Raw genomic sequence first — 17,038 nt, forward strand, 5'->3', positions numbered from 1 at the left:
CATGTTTTTCTTTAACAGAGGTCTCAGTCGGCTTTCTCACTGACTGCTGAAGAAGCCTCAAGCAGAGACGTGGACCTTGCATCTTCTGTGCCTGAGTCTCTCTGGAGACAGTCAAAAGGCCCAATTAGGAAGCAGAAAGAGCACAGACTATCTGCCTTGCCCAGCTGGAAGAGTGTGGACCGATTAAATGAACCAAGTAAAAGATAGTAATACCTGACTGATATTGCTTAGTTCTGTAGAAAATTATTCTAAGTCTTCAGAGTGAAATCAAGAGGGGAAAAGGAGTTTTAAAAAGAAAGGGTGGTAAAGGAACAATTATCTACAGACTGATGGAAAATTTACTGTTTTTGAAACATCTGATCTAAATAATATCTTTGACTGAGCAGAGAGAAGGGACATTTCCCCCAAAAAGATTCTCACTCTGGCTAAATTTTCAGATTTTCTGTCAAATGTTTTTAAAGTTAAATATGCAAAAATGTTCTCCTGAACCAGTACCCTACATAATGGAAGTGCCTGACTTGCCCTCATACACACAAAGTACAAAATGCCCATTGAGGGATGTGAAGGAATTAACCATTACTGAGATTTTGGCAGAGACTAGTCCAGGCAGTATATCTTTAGACTCTGAGAAAGATTTTTCTTTCAGTGTGTAACTGAATCAATAAATGGAGTTTATCCCCATCACAGTTTATGCCAGTTATACAGAATATACTTTGTAACTATTTGTTGTCTTTGCAAAGCTAGTTTCTGTTTTTCTTTGCAAAGCTAGCCACACTTGTACACTCATGCAAGAAGCAAAACAGGGCAGGCGGATTCATTCCTAAGGCTAACTCCTGTTAACCCCAGTTGGAATAGACCCATTGAATCAGTGGAACTTGCCTAAGTGTTGATTTACAAACTTCCAATTCATTAAGCTCATCTACTAACAATTGGGTTGTGTTTGGGGCCATCCAGTGCCAGTACTTTTACTAGAAGGCAGCAGCTACTGCATTTTCCAAAACTGTGTTTTTTTAAAGAAATGAACAAAAAACCACTCTCAAAAGTACATATATTTTCTCAGATAACACCCCACTCCCAAAACACAGCCTGCCATCTATGTATGTGTTGTATGTCTTCAAGTAGTTTCAGACTCATGGCAACCCTATGATGGTGTTTTCTGAGCAAGATTTCTCCAGAGGAGGTTTGCCATTGCCTTTGCCTGAGGATGAGTCGCCTTGGTGGATGACCTCTGCAAGGAACTGGACAGGGGGCATGTGTCCCTGTTGGTCCTGCTAGACCTCAGCAGCTTTTGATATCATCAACCATAGTATCATTCTGAACCACCTTTCTGGGATGAGACTTGGGGGCACTGTTATGCAGTTGTTCCAGTCTTTCTTGGAGGGTTGGACTCAGAAGGACTCTATCTCTCCTTCCCATCTGATTCCAAGGAAGCTATCTCCAGTGTCTGCTGTCAGTAATTGACTGGATGAGGGCAAACAACTTGAAACTTAATCCAGACAAGACAGAGGTGCTCTTGGTCAGTTGTAAAGCAGATCAGGGGATACGGACTTTGCCTGTGCTGGGAAGGGTTATACTCCCCCTGAAATCTTAGTTTCACAGCTTGGTTGTGTTCCTGGACTCAACTCTGAGCCTGGATGCCTAGGTTTCAGCAGTGGCCAGGCGTGCATTTGCACAGTTAAAACTAGTGCACCAGATGCACTTGTTTCTTGAGACATCAATCTGGCTGTGGTGACATATGCCTTGATTACATTCCGTTTGGACTACTGAAACGCACTCTACATGGGGGTGCCTTTGAAGACTGTTCAGAAACGTCAGCGGGTTCAAATTGCCACAGTTAGAATGCTGACTAGAGCCGGTTATATGGAGAGTGTTACTTCATTGTTGAAACAGCTTCACTGGTTTACTAGTTCATTTCCAGGCACAGTTCAAATTGCTGGTCATGACCTATAAAGCCCTACACTACTTAGGTCCAGACTATTTGAGAAACTATTTTAAGACCTGCCTTATGTGAGGGGACTAGTCCATGTCCAACTAGGGTTACAAACATGTAAACTTGTTTCAATAAATGTAAAATGTCCCTGGGCTTTTTTCTAATCTACTGTTTCTGTTCCATTTGTGTAGTCAGGCATCTGTTACAAAAATAAGTACAAGTAGGTAATGTTTATGTGAATGTATTCAGCAAATAACTAGTCATTTCAAAAGATTACATCCTGGAAAAGTACTCTGTTACTTCAGAATGATGAAATTGCCTGCTGAGGCATTTTTTCCAGTGTATCTGAATTAAGAAGCTACTTCAGAGCATAGACTGTGATTATTTAAATAAATAAATAGTCAAAACTAGGAACCTGACAGATTTAATTATTCTCATTTTGTGTTTTCCTCCTTTTTAGTAATGTTTATGCTGCAGGGGAAATATTTTCCAAATGTCAAATTATAGATATGCTACATATTTCTTTACATAATTATGTCCTGTCATGAACAAATAACTCTGCATGTAAAAAGCCTTATCTTGAGTAACAGGAATTTAATAACCTTACTTTTATCTACCCAAATATAAAACAGCTAAATGCAGCTAATGTACACAAGACTATTTTCTATTTTTAATAAGTATTTTAAAAATTATCTGACAGTCTGGGTTGGACTCAAACTTAGTCAGGCTTCAATAAGGCCCTTTTGAATGGTTAGACACGATAATCATGACCAATATCTGTTTATTGATAGGGTGATTTAGTGGTTTGGGTACTACTATTCTTGAGTGTTGGACTAGGTATCCAGAACACCAGGGTTCAAATCCCTAAGCCATGAAAACCCACTAGGTGACCTTGAACAAGTCATATTCTCTTAATCTTTGAGAAAGGCAGTGCCAAACCTCTGAATAAATCTTGCCCAGAAAACCATAGGATAGGGTTGTCATACAATAGTAATGTGATTTTCACTTGATCCAGCTAAGGTGATCCATGTTTAGCAGCAGGTTTTACAAGAATCCCTTCTGGATCAGCATCCAAGATGGTAGTGTTCCTGTTACTTCATTGGACCCTCATGTAGTGCCGCACTGTTGGATCTTGATGGATGGTCTATACTAACAGTGGTGGCAACCTTACACGAAGCATATGTGCTTCTTGGGCACACAGAGAAGGCATGAATGACCATAGATTTTGACCCATTAGCACTGAACATATATAGTGTAACACAAACCTGCTATCACCACTAATAGTGTACTGTACAAGGTAAAAATCGAGGAAACAGTAATTATATTAATAGATGTAACTTTCTTAAGGCAGATCTTATCGCATTCACTCATCGCTGGGCATTATGAAGGTCATATGCAACCCAGGTTTCTCTTGCAGCTTTTCAAGAATGGGATTTTCTCATTTCCAAAAAGATGTGGGACAAGCCCAGAGAAGCCCGGGTTGCATATGGGCTGCATACTGCCTCGCAGTGGGTGAATGTGATAAGATTCACCATAAGAAAGTTACGTCCTGATTCTATCCCAGCAGCAAAGCTAATGTGATAGTCTCCTAAAACTGCAACATGATTTGAGATCCATTGGGTCAAATCCCAATTAGTCCATGTTTCAATACACCACTGTAAAATGTGTGAGGCAAGACTCTTATAAATGCTTGTCCTTTGATAACAGCCAATTCCCTAATTATTATTATTATTATTATTATTATTATTATTGCTAAATAAGAATCATGTCAACCCCAACTAGACTTATGATTTTGTTTGAAGGAATAAAATGTTCTAATAATGAAAGTGTATATTTTTTCTTGTGTTTCCTTAGCTTTCCCTCCTGTTTTGAAGAGTACTGATGGAAACTGGGTAGCCTTGCAAAATGTCATGTTGCCTCATCCACGAATGCTTGCCAAACCAAAGAGCCAAGTATTCAGAGCTTTGGAAAATGAATCTAGTGTTGTGTCTGCTTATGATGAGATGGGCTCAGACAGCGAAGATGATTATGATTGGAATGTGGCTTTGAACAAGCTAAGAAGGAGGCCCAAACAGCTGTCAAACTCTGCTGATTCCCCATGCAATGCTGAGTGGACTTATGGAAATGAACTGCACCAGCCAGTGACCTCCCCTTCTTTTGAACTATTTGCCAGTGAGACAGGATGCTTTGATTCTGAAACATCATCCATCAGTTCTTCAAGAGAGGCTAGGGGAACTAGCCGTTTTCCTTGGGTACAAAGGAGAACTTGTAACAATAAGTCCAGAGAGGAAAAAGCACAATTACATGGGGAGCTAGATGTAAACTTCAATCCACAGGCTACCAGTTTAGATTATTCAGATAGCAGTGAGAGTGAAGAAGCCTATCATGACTTAGAAAAGAGATCAAAGAGGTGGAAGAAAGGCAAGGCTCTCTCTGAAGATTTATGCAAAGGCAGAAATCGCACAAAAACTCACAAGAAGACTTTGAGCACAAGTCAGGTAATAGAGGTTCAATTAATACAATGTGCTGTCTGCAAAATAATATCAGCTCTTTGGTCTGCTGTAGAGAGAGCTGTAAGTACAGTAGGCCCACCCTACTAATCTACATTACACACATTTTATATTATTAAAGAGTATGTGCCAAGGCTAATTCTGCTGAAGGTGCCAGATCAGCCTTCCAAGTTTATGCAACTAGCAAGTTATATAAACTTGGAACTTTCCAGTTGTGTGAGAGTACAAGTTGCATAATCCTCACCAAGATGTGACCTGAGGACAATGTGCTGGGAAAGGCAGTGCTAAACCAGTCTCATACTTCTCTGTTTAGCAGAGTATGACACTGTAGAAAACAAAAGCTGCATACTAATTCACATATTGTTTTTTAGGAATCCTACAAGACATGTCAGACGGTCTGATTTCCTGATGGTGGTGAGTGATGGTGGCGAGTGTTGGTGATCTTGCCCTGCACTCACACACACAAATGGGTTGATAATGGAAACAACTTTAGAAACAGGATGCTTTCCTTGCTCTTGGTAACCAAGATGGCATGGAAGTGAATCAACCATTCATATGTAGCTGAATAGGTAATAAATAATATTTAGCTATGAGGGAGTGGGGAAATGGTAACATGGGGTTATTGGAGCATAGAAGATATGTGTGGAGCAAAGAAGAAATTACATTAGTGGGCTGTGTAGGAACTGGTCAAAAGTCACCTCCTTTTCCAATAAATAGTTCCTGGAAACAGGTTAAATTAGCCTTGCAGTTAGTAAAATCTCTTTTGATTCCTTCTGTGTCTCCACTATTATTTATCTTTTCATCTGCCTCTTAGTTTAACCCCACCAGACAAGACAGATTGATTTCTTTCTCTTATACAAAGCTTGGAAAGTTACCATCAAGAAGAATAAATGTAATGAGATGCTAAAACTATCTGTAACTAAGCAGTGGTGGGATGTCATTGTGTTCATTCTTCTTAAAATAATTTTCCATCTTCTGCCTTTGACTTAGAAAAATAAGGAGCATGAACAAGGTAGCACTAGTGGCAGTTGAACATAATGCTTAATTTCTCGAACACTACAGTGGGAAACTGTATTTTCCTACCACCATTTCCTTTAAGCCTAGGAGTCTGCACACATTGCAGAGATTGCTTTGTGGTCAACATAGTCTGCTCTTGTATAGCCTGATTTTGAAATAACCAGTAACCCATACATCAGAAGACCATGGCCAAGATCCCATTAAGCATTGCCAGTGCAGGGACACTTGACATCCCAGCATATACTTCCTGCCTGACAAAAGCCAATTGTGTCCAGAGCCATCTCTTTCATCAGTGCCTGGTTCTGAGAGGTCCTTGGAGCCAAGGTATAGGTAAGGAGTGGCTTAGGAAATCACCTGTAGCATTTTGACAGATGACTTTTTAAGCCTCCCCTTCCATATTTATTTATTTATTTCAATTTTATAGTGCTTTTTCCCTAGAAAGGATCCCAAGGCACATCACAGATAAATGTCTTGACTGCAAGTGCCTCTCAGCCAGGCACTGACGAGATTAGGAGATGTATGCTGGATGGCCACTTCTTTGGCACCAATATATGAGTGTAGCTGGTGACGATGGTCACTGGCTATTGTTTGCCGTAATCACTTTTTTCCCATGAGGACGTCTTGGATGCTTCCATATGTGTACAGCAAACTCTCAAGCTACTCACAATAGTCTTTTATGCAAGCGATGTGACACTATAGGATTCTGGCACTTGTGTCTAACCTAACTTGACAGTAGTCCTTCTCAGACCCTTCCCTGTCACTAGCCATGATTGAAATAAACTCACTACTACAGTGTGCTTGGCCTACCTACCAGATTACGTGAGGTATTAAGTGTATTTTTCCATTTGTGCAGGATTTTTTTAATGTTATAATTAATAGAATCACAGCAGACTGGAGGGTGCAGATTTAAGCCTTTCCTCTGCAGCTGCAGTGCTCAAGAAACTCTCTTCTCTGAAAATAGTATTTGCATCAGGGATTTTCCCAAGGTTCGCAGTAAGGAAGTGTTAGTACACCCTGCATACCCTGCAAGCCAGACATGTTCTTAAGAGGCCATGATGGCCTTTGGAACACCAAGTGAATTTTTTGTGGAAAGGACACAGAAACTCAAAGACATGTGGAAGGACCCAGGTAATATGGAAACAAAAGCTAAATAGTTGTGCCGATCATTCGTTCCTCCTCCTGGGCTCTCTGTGTATCCTCTTGCACCGGAAGACAAAGGAGATCTCATTGTACCAAAGGCAGTAAGCCAGCACTTCCAACCTATTCCCTGCTATGGTCCCAGCCAACTTTCCTATCCATCCACCCTGGACTTGTCCTAATCCAGTCACTGTTTTTGTAACGCCAAAGTTGAAGCCATCAACTAGTCTGAAGTCCCTTTGTTGATTCCTGGGAAGACCATTAAGTCTTTGTTACCTTGCAAGATAGCACACCCCTTGAGCCGAGGATCCCATATAGAAATATTAGTCCCAAACCTAGCCTCCTTAAGCACAGTTGTTCCCAATCTGTGCTCTGTGTATTCACTGTGTCACCCTCAGACAACAAGTCTGAACCACATCCCACTTTCCGTGGCCATCACTCCAGGACAGGTAAATATTGCCCCCTTTGCTATCTGCTATCCAATTTCCATATTTCCATTTTGGTTAGCTCTGAATGCTGTGTTTGTCCAAATTGCTATTGTATGTTTGGTTGCACCCTTGCATGTTTCTAAATAAAACCTTAATTCCCTCAGATTTGGAGTTCCCCTCAGTTAGTACTGATATACCCAGGTGGAAACATTCCTTGAGTTACCCAGCCACTCGTAAGCATTCTAGAGCTAAGCAAATTCCCCCAGCATCCCCACTTTCTTTGGGTAACAGAGGGATAGGCTTAAATCTCCCCTCCCATCCTGTTGTATTCCCAATAATTTTCATCCTAGCTGATTCTATTGGCATTGTTAAAAACCTGCACATTAAATGCAAATATACATTTAAGAATCACATGTAGTTTGGTTCCCAGTAGGCCTTTTCAACTAGAAGGAACAGGAAAGAGACATCACTAGAAGACCAACCACTGCACAGAGCAGCTAGCTTGTCACTCAAGTATTCAGCTGGTGTAATTGGAATTCATTGCTGGTGAGCAATTAACACAGCTCTTTTTAATTTATTTAAATGCATGTACATTTCAAATTATCTGTGTCTAACACAAGTTAAACTATAATATTCAAACCTAAAAACACTGAAATTGAAATAAACTAACTTTCCGTCAGCTCCCAGCAAGCTTAGCTTGGAGTACAAGCTTCATGTTGTACAACATCATATGCTTTCTGAATTGCTTTGACATCATGGTGAAGTTGGGGTTTGTTGTATTATTTTTTAAAAAGCATTGTCTAGCCAACATAAGAGTTGAAGAGAACAAGAGCACATGTTCTAATAAGGCTTTTCCTAAGTGAGGAAATATACTGGAATAATGGTCCTACAGTTTTTCTCACAATACATCATCAAAATGGGTAAAATATAAACTCTAGGATTTGGTTCCCATACTTCCACTAGGTGGTGCTTATGTTTAATTTTCCAGCCAAGAAAGAATCCAGTTTAAAACTGTAAACCCATTCAGAGCCCATCTTTTTATGTACAATGCTGAATGCATAACTGAGCACATTTTAAAACTATCATGTGTGCACGTGAGTGTTGTTACCAGAAGATAAACTTTTAAGAGAAAGACCTTTTTCATTCAAATACACATTTTACAAGCAATGTGTTTATATTTCAATTAGAATAAAAGAATCATAGAGTTGGAAGAGACCACAAGGGCCATCCAGTCCAACCCCCTGCCATGCAGGAACTCACAATAAAAGCATCCCCAATAGATGGCCATCCAGCCCCTGTTTAAAGACCTCCAAAGAAGGAGACACCACCACACTCCTAGGAAGTGTGTTCCACTGTCGAACAGCTCTTACTGTTAGGAAATTCCTTCCAGTGTTGAGGTGGAATCTCTGTTCCTGGAGCTTGCATCCATTGCTCCATGTTCTAGTCTCTGGAGCAGCAGAAAACAAGCTTCCTCCCTCCTCAGTGTGACACCCCTTCAAATACTTAAACCAGGCTATCATATCACCTCTTAACTGTCTTTTTCCAGGCTAAACATACCCAGCTCCCTAAGTCTTTCCTCATAAGGCATGGTTTCCAGGCCCTTCACCATTTTGGTGGCCCTCCTTTGGACGTGCTCCAATTTGTCAACATCCTTTTTGAACTGTGGTGCCCAGAACTGGATACAGTATTCGAGGTGAAGCCTGGCCAAGGCAGAATAGAGTGGCACTATTACTTCCCTTGATCTAGACTTCCATTGATAGCATTGGCCTTTTTAGCTGCCGCATCACACTGCTGACTCTTACAAGATATGGGTTTTAAAAAAAAACAGTTATGTGAAAATGACCATTTGTGGAGCTGGGAGTGGGTAGAGTGGATCCAAGAGGAGGTGGTGAGTGCAAGATTTGCCATCCATGGACAGAGCAGATCTGTTCACAGAAAGTGCCTTAGTCCAATTGGAGGAGGAATCCCACTTTCGCCCAAGCCTCAGCTGTCACCCCATTGATGTGGTCCTTGATGTCACACTCATCACAAACCATACTCATCACACAACTTGCTTGGGGTTAGAGTAGCTGTCACCTGAGGATGGGAGTGGAGTCTGTTTCAGCCAACTCTGTTGCATCACCTTAAATTTGAATGCATTCCACTAGATATAAATTCATTCTAGATTTATCAGAGTAAAACAAAAATACTTACTTTGGAACATTCAGTGTGTAGATGGATGCCTCACATTAACCCTCATTTTTGTTTTTTGTGATTCTCATTGTCAGGAACTGATATGCCTTTTTATCATTCTTTTGTGAACTTCATTATCCAACTCAGAACTACTTACTTTTTCTCACTCCCCGTACCCATGAAAGCATAATGTAGGACATGTTTCTGTCTGAGTGACATTTCTCACCTCTCTTCCCTTCATCTTCTGTATCTTTTCTGTGCTGCTGTATTAGGGATGTGAAAATCTTTCAACTTCTATCTTGCTGATTTTTCTTTTCTTTCTGTCCTTGTTTCTTCTCTGAGACTTTGGGGCTGAACAGACTGGCATTTAATGCCAGCCTTGGAGCAGGGTAGAGCATAGCAGCTGCACAACACACGCCATGACTCCACCCCAAGCTGCCATCACACCACCCAAACAACCACATGGCAGATGGTGTCACAGCACGCCTTTGGCACAGCATCCAGATGATTCACACCAAAAGGAGCACTGGAAAGTGCTGCTGCAGCAACAAAGGCACTCTTTTTCTGGTTGCAAATGGAGGGTCATTTTGCCACTCCTTTTGGGGCCAGAAAAATGCCGGATTTTGGGGGGCTCCTTTTGGGGCTGTAGTGTGCAGTTGCCGCAGCTCCAATCTGGTGCTGAAAGCGACGGTGGGACACCACTCCAAAGGGGTGGTCTATTTCTCCCCAGTGTTTCCTCACATACTGAAATTTGCACACTTTCCCTCTCCCATTAGTCTCCTTCATTTTCCAATACAAGGTGCTTCCTTCATTATTATCCTGTCTATAAATGCCCAGTAGAACATGTTAATGTCAGGTTGCAATTCACAAAATACCAAGAGTAGAGAATAAGATAGGTGAAAGTCTAAATGTCCTTAACACTGGCCCTGGAGCAACATCAACTAGAAAGCTCCTTCATACATTTGCAACTGCTCTGGAAAATCTACTCCTGATACATCGTCTATTGAAGCTTTGTGCTTTGTCTTGTTCTGTATCAGACTTCTGTTCCTTCCCCTCTGGGGCTCGACTAGATTTGTTTCAGAATCAACCTCCAGCTCCCCTTCTTCTGGTGGGGCTGGAATCTCTTTGGAGAGCTCCTTCTATGTTTTGGCCTCTGGTGTCTCTAGAGAGGTGACTGGTGACTAGGATTTCCCTCCCCCCCTTCCAATGCAGACCATTGCAGCTGATGAGGCATGTCATCCTGGTTCTAGTCTTCTGAGGCAGACTTCTCCAAATGGAGCATGAGAATTATCTTCTCTTTGAATGTGAGCAGTGAAACATGACACCAAGTCTAAGCAAGGCCACCTTCAATCTTTCTGAAGATAGTTTTTATTTACTAATTGAAGAAGTAGGGTATGAATTAACTGGCAGCTATAGTCCAAGAAAGTTGTTTCCCATTCTGAATTGAGGTAAACTGGTGTAAAATGCATTCAGCATTTCTCAGGGGGTACACAAGATTTACACAGATAGCAACAGTAATGCTCCATGGAAAATTAGATATGTACCATATCATATAGTGCTTAAAAACTGTGGTACAAGATCAAAAGTGGAACTGGGGTTTGTTATCATCTACAGAGAATTGATTTGTCTGGAGCACATACTGTTTAGCAAAGAGAAAACCATTTCTCCTTATGTATTTGTTTTGCAGTCATCAAAGTGATATCTTTATAGACCTCTTGCAGTGTATAACAGCTTTTGTATATACAGCTTTTCTTTTCTTTGAGATGTTATTTATCCTGTTCTTTTCTTTTTAATTATATAAGGCATCTGAGGATTTATCAGAAACTGACATAAGTAGTGAAGATCAACAGCATCAAACACAGACAGACCCTTTGGAAGAAAAGCTGAAGTCAAGATTATATGAACTAGCTGCAAAAATGAGTGACAGTAGGGAAACCTCTTCAGAGGAACAGGTGTCAGAACCTGGAACAGAATCTGAGACTCAGAAATCCTGCGTATCTTCAGAAGATAGTGGCAAATGCATTCAGGAGGAGTTAAAGAAGGTAAGTCTTACCTGGTGGGTGAACAGCTGGCAGATAATATATTCAGGATCCATTTCACATGTTATGATGTCAAGCCACTTCCATGACTAAACTTGTAATATCAGAATTATTTAATAACAAGAGCCAAGTTTGGTATAGCATTTAGACTGTTGGACTTGGGAGATTCAAGTTGAAGTACTATGGAGGTATGACATTGCACAGTGCTATGACAGCTGCAGGGGGCAGTGTGAAAAGTGACTTTGAGGCAGTCATCCTCTCCCAGCCTACCTCACTATGTGCTTGTGATGAATAAAATGGAAAGGAAGAGATCTCTGTATACTGCCTTCTACTCATTAGAGAAAGGGCAGGCTATAAATGAAATAAAAATAATAAATATAATAAGTAATCCACTTTGCAGATATTTAAATGACAAATTGTACTTTGGAATGGTTCAGCAGAACCAGCCACTGTCTCACAACCGGTCGCTGGTGATAATCTTTCTCATATGCAAGGCAATTCTAGTAGATACAGCCAAAAGAGACAGGAGTTGAAGAAACATAGACAAAATAGGGTAAGGAACAGGGTACAATTGGGGGGGGGGGGGGGGATTCTGATTCCCAACAGTACAAAAGTGATTCTGACCCTGTAGTCACAACCAGGGGTGGCCCAAAACATTTTTGATCAAGGCAAAGGACAAAAGCACACACACACACATATCTCCACGCCCTATAGAGCAGCTGACTGGAAAAGCAGTTATATTTAAGTTTAACTGACACTTGTTAATCATATCTGAGAGCAGTAGGGTAGTTTAGGAGACTGAAGACTGAAGAAGGTGGCATAGCACACAGAACTCTGTCCTTGAAGAGAGAGGAATGGTTGGATGAGTGTTAGCAACCTAAGACAGTTACTTTGCTCTACCTAATAGTAAGTCCAGCAATGGTCACCATACAGCCTGGCAGCCAAATAGTCTCCATACTGTCCCTTGCATGGGATTTTAAAATGTGGTGCTGCTAGTCCATAGGTTAAGGAGCATGTAGTTTTAATGGTTGAATTCAGGACAGTCACTGTTTTGATTGACATTTCCATCTTAATATCCCCTTCAGCTTCTTGTGGCAAAATGTCTGTACTTTATTAACTATTTTACTTAGAAGGATCTCCTTCTCTTTCAGAAGGGTAAAACATCATAGTGGGTTTGGGGTTGTTTTGGGGTTGTATTTTTTAGCAGCAGTGGTAAAAAAATTAACAGCATACTTTGTGCAAGCCTATGGCCGCATGTTGTCAACCCCAATCTGAAAATGTATCAAAGGACTTTATCACACCAAGCTATTCTCCTAAAAATGCATTATTTTCAAAAGCACTATGCAACCAGGACTACTCTTTCCTTTATCACACTTTAGTAATTTTTGTTATCTTTCTGGTGTTACAGACTTTGTTGATTCACTTTATCACACATAGCATTTGACACTGCCCATCCAGTACTGCCCAGTGTGTGTCTAGCCTTGGTGTGCACACACAGACACCTACCAAAGAAATATAAAAGGAATCTTACATTTAAAAAGGCCTTTTTCCCCCGAGGGGGGGGTGTCCTGATGGATGGCAGATGAAAGTGATTAATCTGCCAACGATGAGTCTTGTCTTCTTAACTCAGGAATGTCTTTGTTCTTGATCACTTGCAAACAAAGGGCAGCCAACACCTAAAGCCCACACATTGAGCACCCAAAATCAGGATTAAAGCCAAATTGATTTATTGCACTGCAAATGCTACCATCACAGAAAGGAGGTCATTCATTTAGGTTTTTGCATGAATGAAAAGAAAAGCCTGCCAAATGATATCTCACCCAGGGGACATTCACATTTCGTTATAATCCAGGTTGCAAACCCAAAGCAGAGAACGAGTGAGCTTTTGGGGGCATGTTTTTTATTACACACACACAAACACACAGAGAGAACAAAAAAAAAACCTGAACATGATTGAATGCAATCAATATGGAGGATCCATTTTGAATCATTACTTTGGTCAGTGTGAACTTTGAGAGGGTTAAACTGTGTCAGAGAAAATCAATTGGGTTAAACCTAGTGAAAACTTCAGTTCAGGTCAAATTCGGTCAGATTCAGTATTGCATTTATCCGAATCTCTCCAGATCTACCCAGCGCAAAATGCTAGTGTGAATGAGCCCGCAAATAACAAAAGAAAGGAGGCAATATCATGTGATAAGTTCCAGGAAGAGATGCTGTTAACCAGCTGTTATTGTGATTTATTTTCTTGTGTCATAAAATCGCTGTAAAGAGTTTTTAAAACAAGACCGTTTCTGTTCACATGCTTATAATGTCGAAAAGGGAAAGAAGAGGGTAGAGGAAAACAAGTTCATGAACTATTTCTTAAAACTGCATTGTTCTTGCAATGACTTGCTTTATTTAGATGAGAGCAAAAACTGACCTGGTTTATAGAATTGTAGTTGTAAACTTTGACTAGGCATTGAGTATGATTGAATAAATGGAGAACCACTGAGGTTAGGTGGTTTGAGTACTGGATTATGACACTGGGAGACCAGTATTCAAAGACCTGCTTAACCACAGAAACCCATTGGCTGACCTTAGGTAAATTACGTTCCCAAATAGGAAGGCAATGGCATACCCTCTCTAAAGAAATCTTGCTAAGAAAACCTCATTATAGGTTCACCGGATGGATGAATAAATAGACATTTAATCACCAGGAAAACTTTAGTCTCTAATTAATCTCAATAATTTGAAACTGTTGACTAAAATGGGAATGGTTTACCCGCTCATTCCTTCTTGCACCAGATTTTATTTAAAAAGGAAAACTGAATGATGTGAATTAGTTACTGGTAATAATCTTTCATAACAAAAGTATAAAGATACCACTTTATGACTGTAACTTGCATACAAATAGTTTCATTCCTTTTGCAGTGATTTTTGTAGTGATGGGAGCATGAATTCATTAAATGGTGAAGAATAAATATACCATAGCTCATGTGCTGGTTTGTTCTATGCCTTGTGTTGCTGCCTTGTATTTAAGTTTATGCCTGGAGGTGATAGGGGAGTGAATAAGAGAAGTTGCTTGTAAGAAGTAGAAAATCCAAAGTGTTTTCTTTTTAAAACATAATTGTAATTATATTAACATCTTTGGGAGCCTTAGAACTAATTACTTTTCAAACATAATATTCCAAAACTCACAGAGCAAACTTATGACAAGAAGATCCTTAATGATGATAAGTGGAACAGCTGAAATTAGTTTCTGTTAGGACTGATGGAATTTGTACTTCTTTATTTTGAACATTATACAATTTCAGTGGAAAGTATTTCACATTCTAAAATCTGAAGAAAATTAAAATATTTGGGATGATCGTTCTTCTAGAAATTAATGACCAATTTTGCTTATATCATCTTAAACTTATGACATGTCTCCAGAATCTTTAAAAAGATTCTTTCCTTAAACCCACTTTCAGAAAATAAATAAAAGAATTCATTAAGTTAATTGGCAAGCAGGTTATTAATCTGTTGTAGGAAAGGGAATGTGTGAACACCAGATGTCATAGAACTGCAACTCCCATCACTAGGTGATGGCTAGTATCTGCAATTTTATTGGCTTCAGTGTAAATTTTTATTTGAAGTTGAAACGGTTCAACCTATCTGAGGGATAGTTCAGCTCCAGGTCTTAGTTTGGACTAAATTCTGGTGTGGCTTCACTGCTTCCTGCTATTGGAGCACCAAACCCAGCTGCCATCAGCCCTAACCAGCATAGCGAATGGTCATAGATGGTGGTCAGTTTAGCAGGATTGGGAGAGCTATAATGACTGTTCCTTTTAATTTATTTTCTCTAAGATACAGCCAATGGTGATGGAAAAGAGGGCAATGAAAGGCAGGAAAAACACTGCATGGTTATGCCATGTATACTATTTGATTTTATATCCCACTTTTCTTCTTACATGAGATCCAAGAGAATGCAAAACGTAGATTAAATCAAAGTCAATACCGCATAAATAAATAAAGATGATAACAATTAAATGAATTGTCCTGTTAAAAGCACCACTAATTTAAAGCAGCTTAAAAGCACTGAAAATATATATCAAAGAAATATATCAGAGAAAGATGAGGAGAGTCTAAAATTTTGCACAACTCAGGGCCTGACTTCAAGATTTAATTGTATGTAGAAACTATAACACATTTCTGGTGTGTCTTCTGTCTTTCTTTCACTCCATAGTTCTTTCTCAGTGAATTGTGTTCATTGTCATCTAATTACTATCTCTGTCTCTCTTCTCTACCTTTCTAAACTGCCGTCCAACTGCCTAGGAAAAACAAAAGGCATTTGATCTGCATCTTAAACTTCAGTTTTTAACTTCAGCACTTCAGCAGGTGAGACTAGTACGTTTTGTCTCTGTTAGTGATCTTTTACTGTAATGACTCTTTTTGCAGAGGCCCATTTTCTGATGGAGCAGGGATCTCCATGGTAGCACCTAGGGTGCTATGACACCTCCCATATGGCCATGTTTCCTTCCCCTCTTTTTTTTTTTTAACTTTTTCTGCTTGTTTAGGGTGCATCTACACTGTAGAAATAAAGTAGTTCAACACCACTTTAAGTGCTGTAGTTCCATCCTATGGAATCCTGGGATTTGCAGTTTTATAAAGTCTTTAGTTGCCCACCATTTTCAGTTGTCTTTAAAAAAAACCTTTGAATGCCACAGGGCCCAAGGGTCAATGAAGAATATAGGTCAGATACTTCAGTTGAAAGTATACAAGTGCACCCACAAATGCACTCAGACTCTTAGACATGTTGTCTTTAGCCTTATCAGTTGCCCTTTATATCACACCCACCACAGCAACCATTTTGGGATGTTTCATGCTCTCAAAATCCCAGATGTAGCTGCTGGTCCAAAAGGTTTTGTGGGCCCTTGCTTTACAGGGTCTGAGTATGATTTTTAAAAGTATTCTAATTTTAAAGGTATGCCTTAGGTGTTCTGTTTTGTTTCCCATTATAACAATTAACAAAAGAAAAACAGCAAACAAGTCAGTTATCCTTTGCGTTATGATTATTGATACTTAAATGCTTCTTTATTCCTCATAATAAACTACGAGTAATAGCGTTTGTGAACTATGTTTTTTGTAAGGTTTTTCTAGTATTAGCAATCAAAAACGATCTTTTATCACCAATGTTTTATGCAACTGAAATGTGATTGCACCAAACACTCACCACTAAGAAAGCCTTTCTCCACAATGCAACACTCTTCTTTTGCTGCCTTTCTGTCTATTCCCTTTGTTAGAAGCATGTGATTGTTCTGAATGTCTGCATTTGACGTGAAAAGGATTTGTTCTAAAAGTATGCTGAATAAGGGCCCGAACAGACAGGCCAAAATAAAGCAGCTTCAGGTCACTTTGAAGGTATGCTGTTTAAATAATGCATGTGTCCTAAAAGGCCAGAAGCCACACCAAAGCCCTGCTCCAGCCCTAAGCACTGGAGCACAGCTTTGGCACAGTTTCTGGCCTCTTAAGATGCATGTGTCATTTAAACAGCATACCTCCAAAATGACCCGAAGCAGCTTTATTTTGGCCTGTCTGTCCTCTCTCTCTCTCCATATTAAAAGAAAGTTCAGATGGGTCTTATCTTTAACGACAAGGTGGCCAAAGCTGCTGCTTCCCTGCCTCCACCCAAACACAGTTTTGGCTTCTCTCAACAACTTATTTGAGTTCATGGCACAGAGTACTCCTGGGACAGACCTTAGGTGGTGATGTAGCTTCTGGTGTAGCCATGCTGTACATATCATGAGATAATCATCATTCCCAGAGATGTTCTAGATGAGGGAAAAG

At 40.0% G+C, this 17,038-nt stretch overlaps 1 protein-coding gene across 5 annotated transcripts in view; it reads left to right on the forward strand.

Moving 5' to 3' along the window:
- MYRIP (myosin VIIA and Rab interacting protein) overlaps positions 1 to 17,038 on the forward strand; it is a 194,671-nt gene that overhangs the window by 157,239 nt on the left and 20,394 nt on the right. For 3 of the 5 annotated variants that reach the window (XM_089532736.1, XM_089532738.1, XM_089532737.1), the window contains exons 9-12: positions 19 to 196; positions 3,785 to 4,428; positions 10,997 to 11,236; positions 15,527 to 15,589. In XM_089532736.1, the coding sequence (XP_089388862.1) occupies positions 19 to 196; positions 3,785 to 4,428; positions 10,997 to 11,236; positions 15,527 to 15,589 (1,125 nt within the window). The remainder of the gene's footprint in view (positions 1 to 18; positions 197 to 3,784; positions 4,429 to 10,996; positions 11,237 to 15,526; positions 15,590 to 17,038) is intronic. The other 2 variants (XM_089532739.1, XM_089532740.1) reach the window with 1 other exon arrangement.

The sequence above is a fragment of the Sceloporus occidentalis genome, unplaced genomic scaffold, assembly GCF_023333645.1.
Source record: "Sceloporus occidentalis isolate IW3139 unplaced genomic scaffold, rSceOcc1.0.p SCAF_7, whole genome shotgun sequence".
NCBI lineage: Eukaryota > Metazoa > Chordata > Lepidosauria > Squamata > Phrynosomatidae > Sceloporus > Sceloporus occidentalis.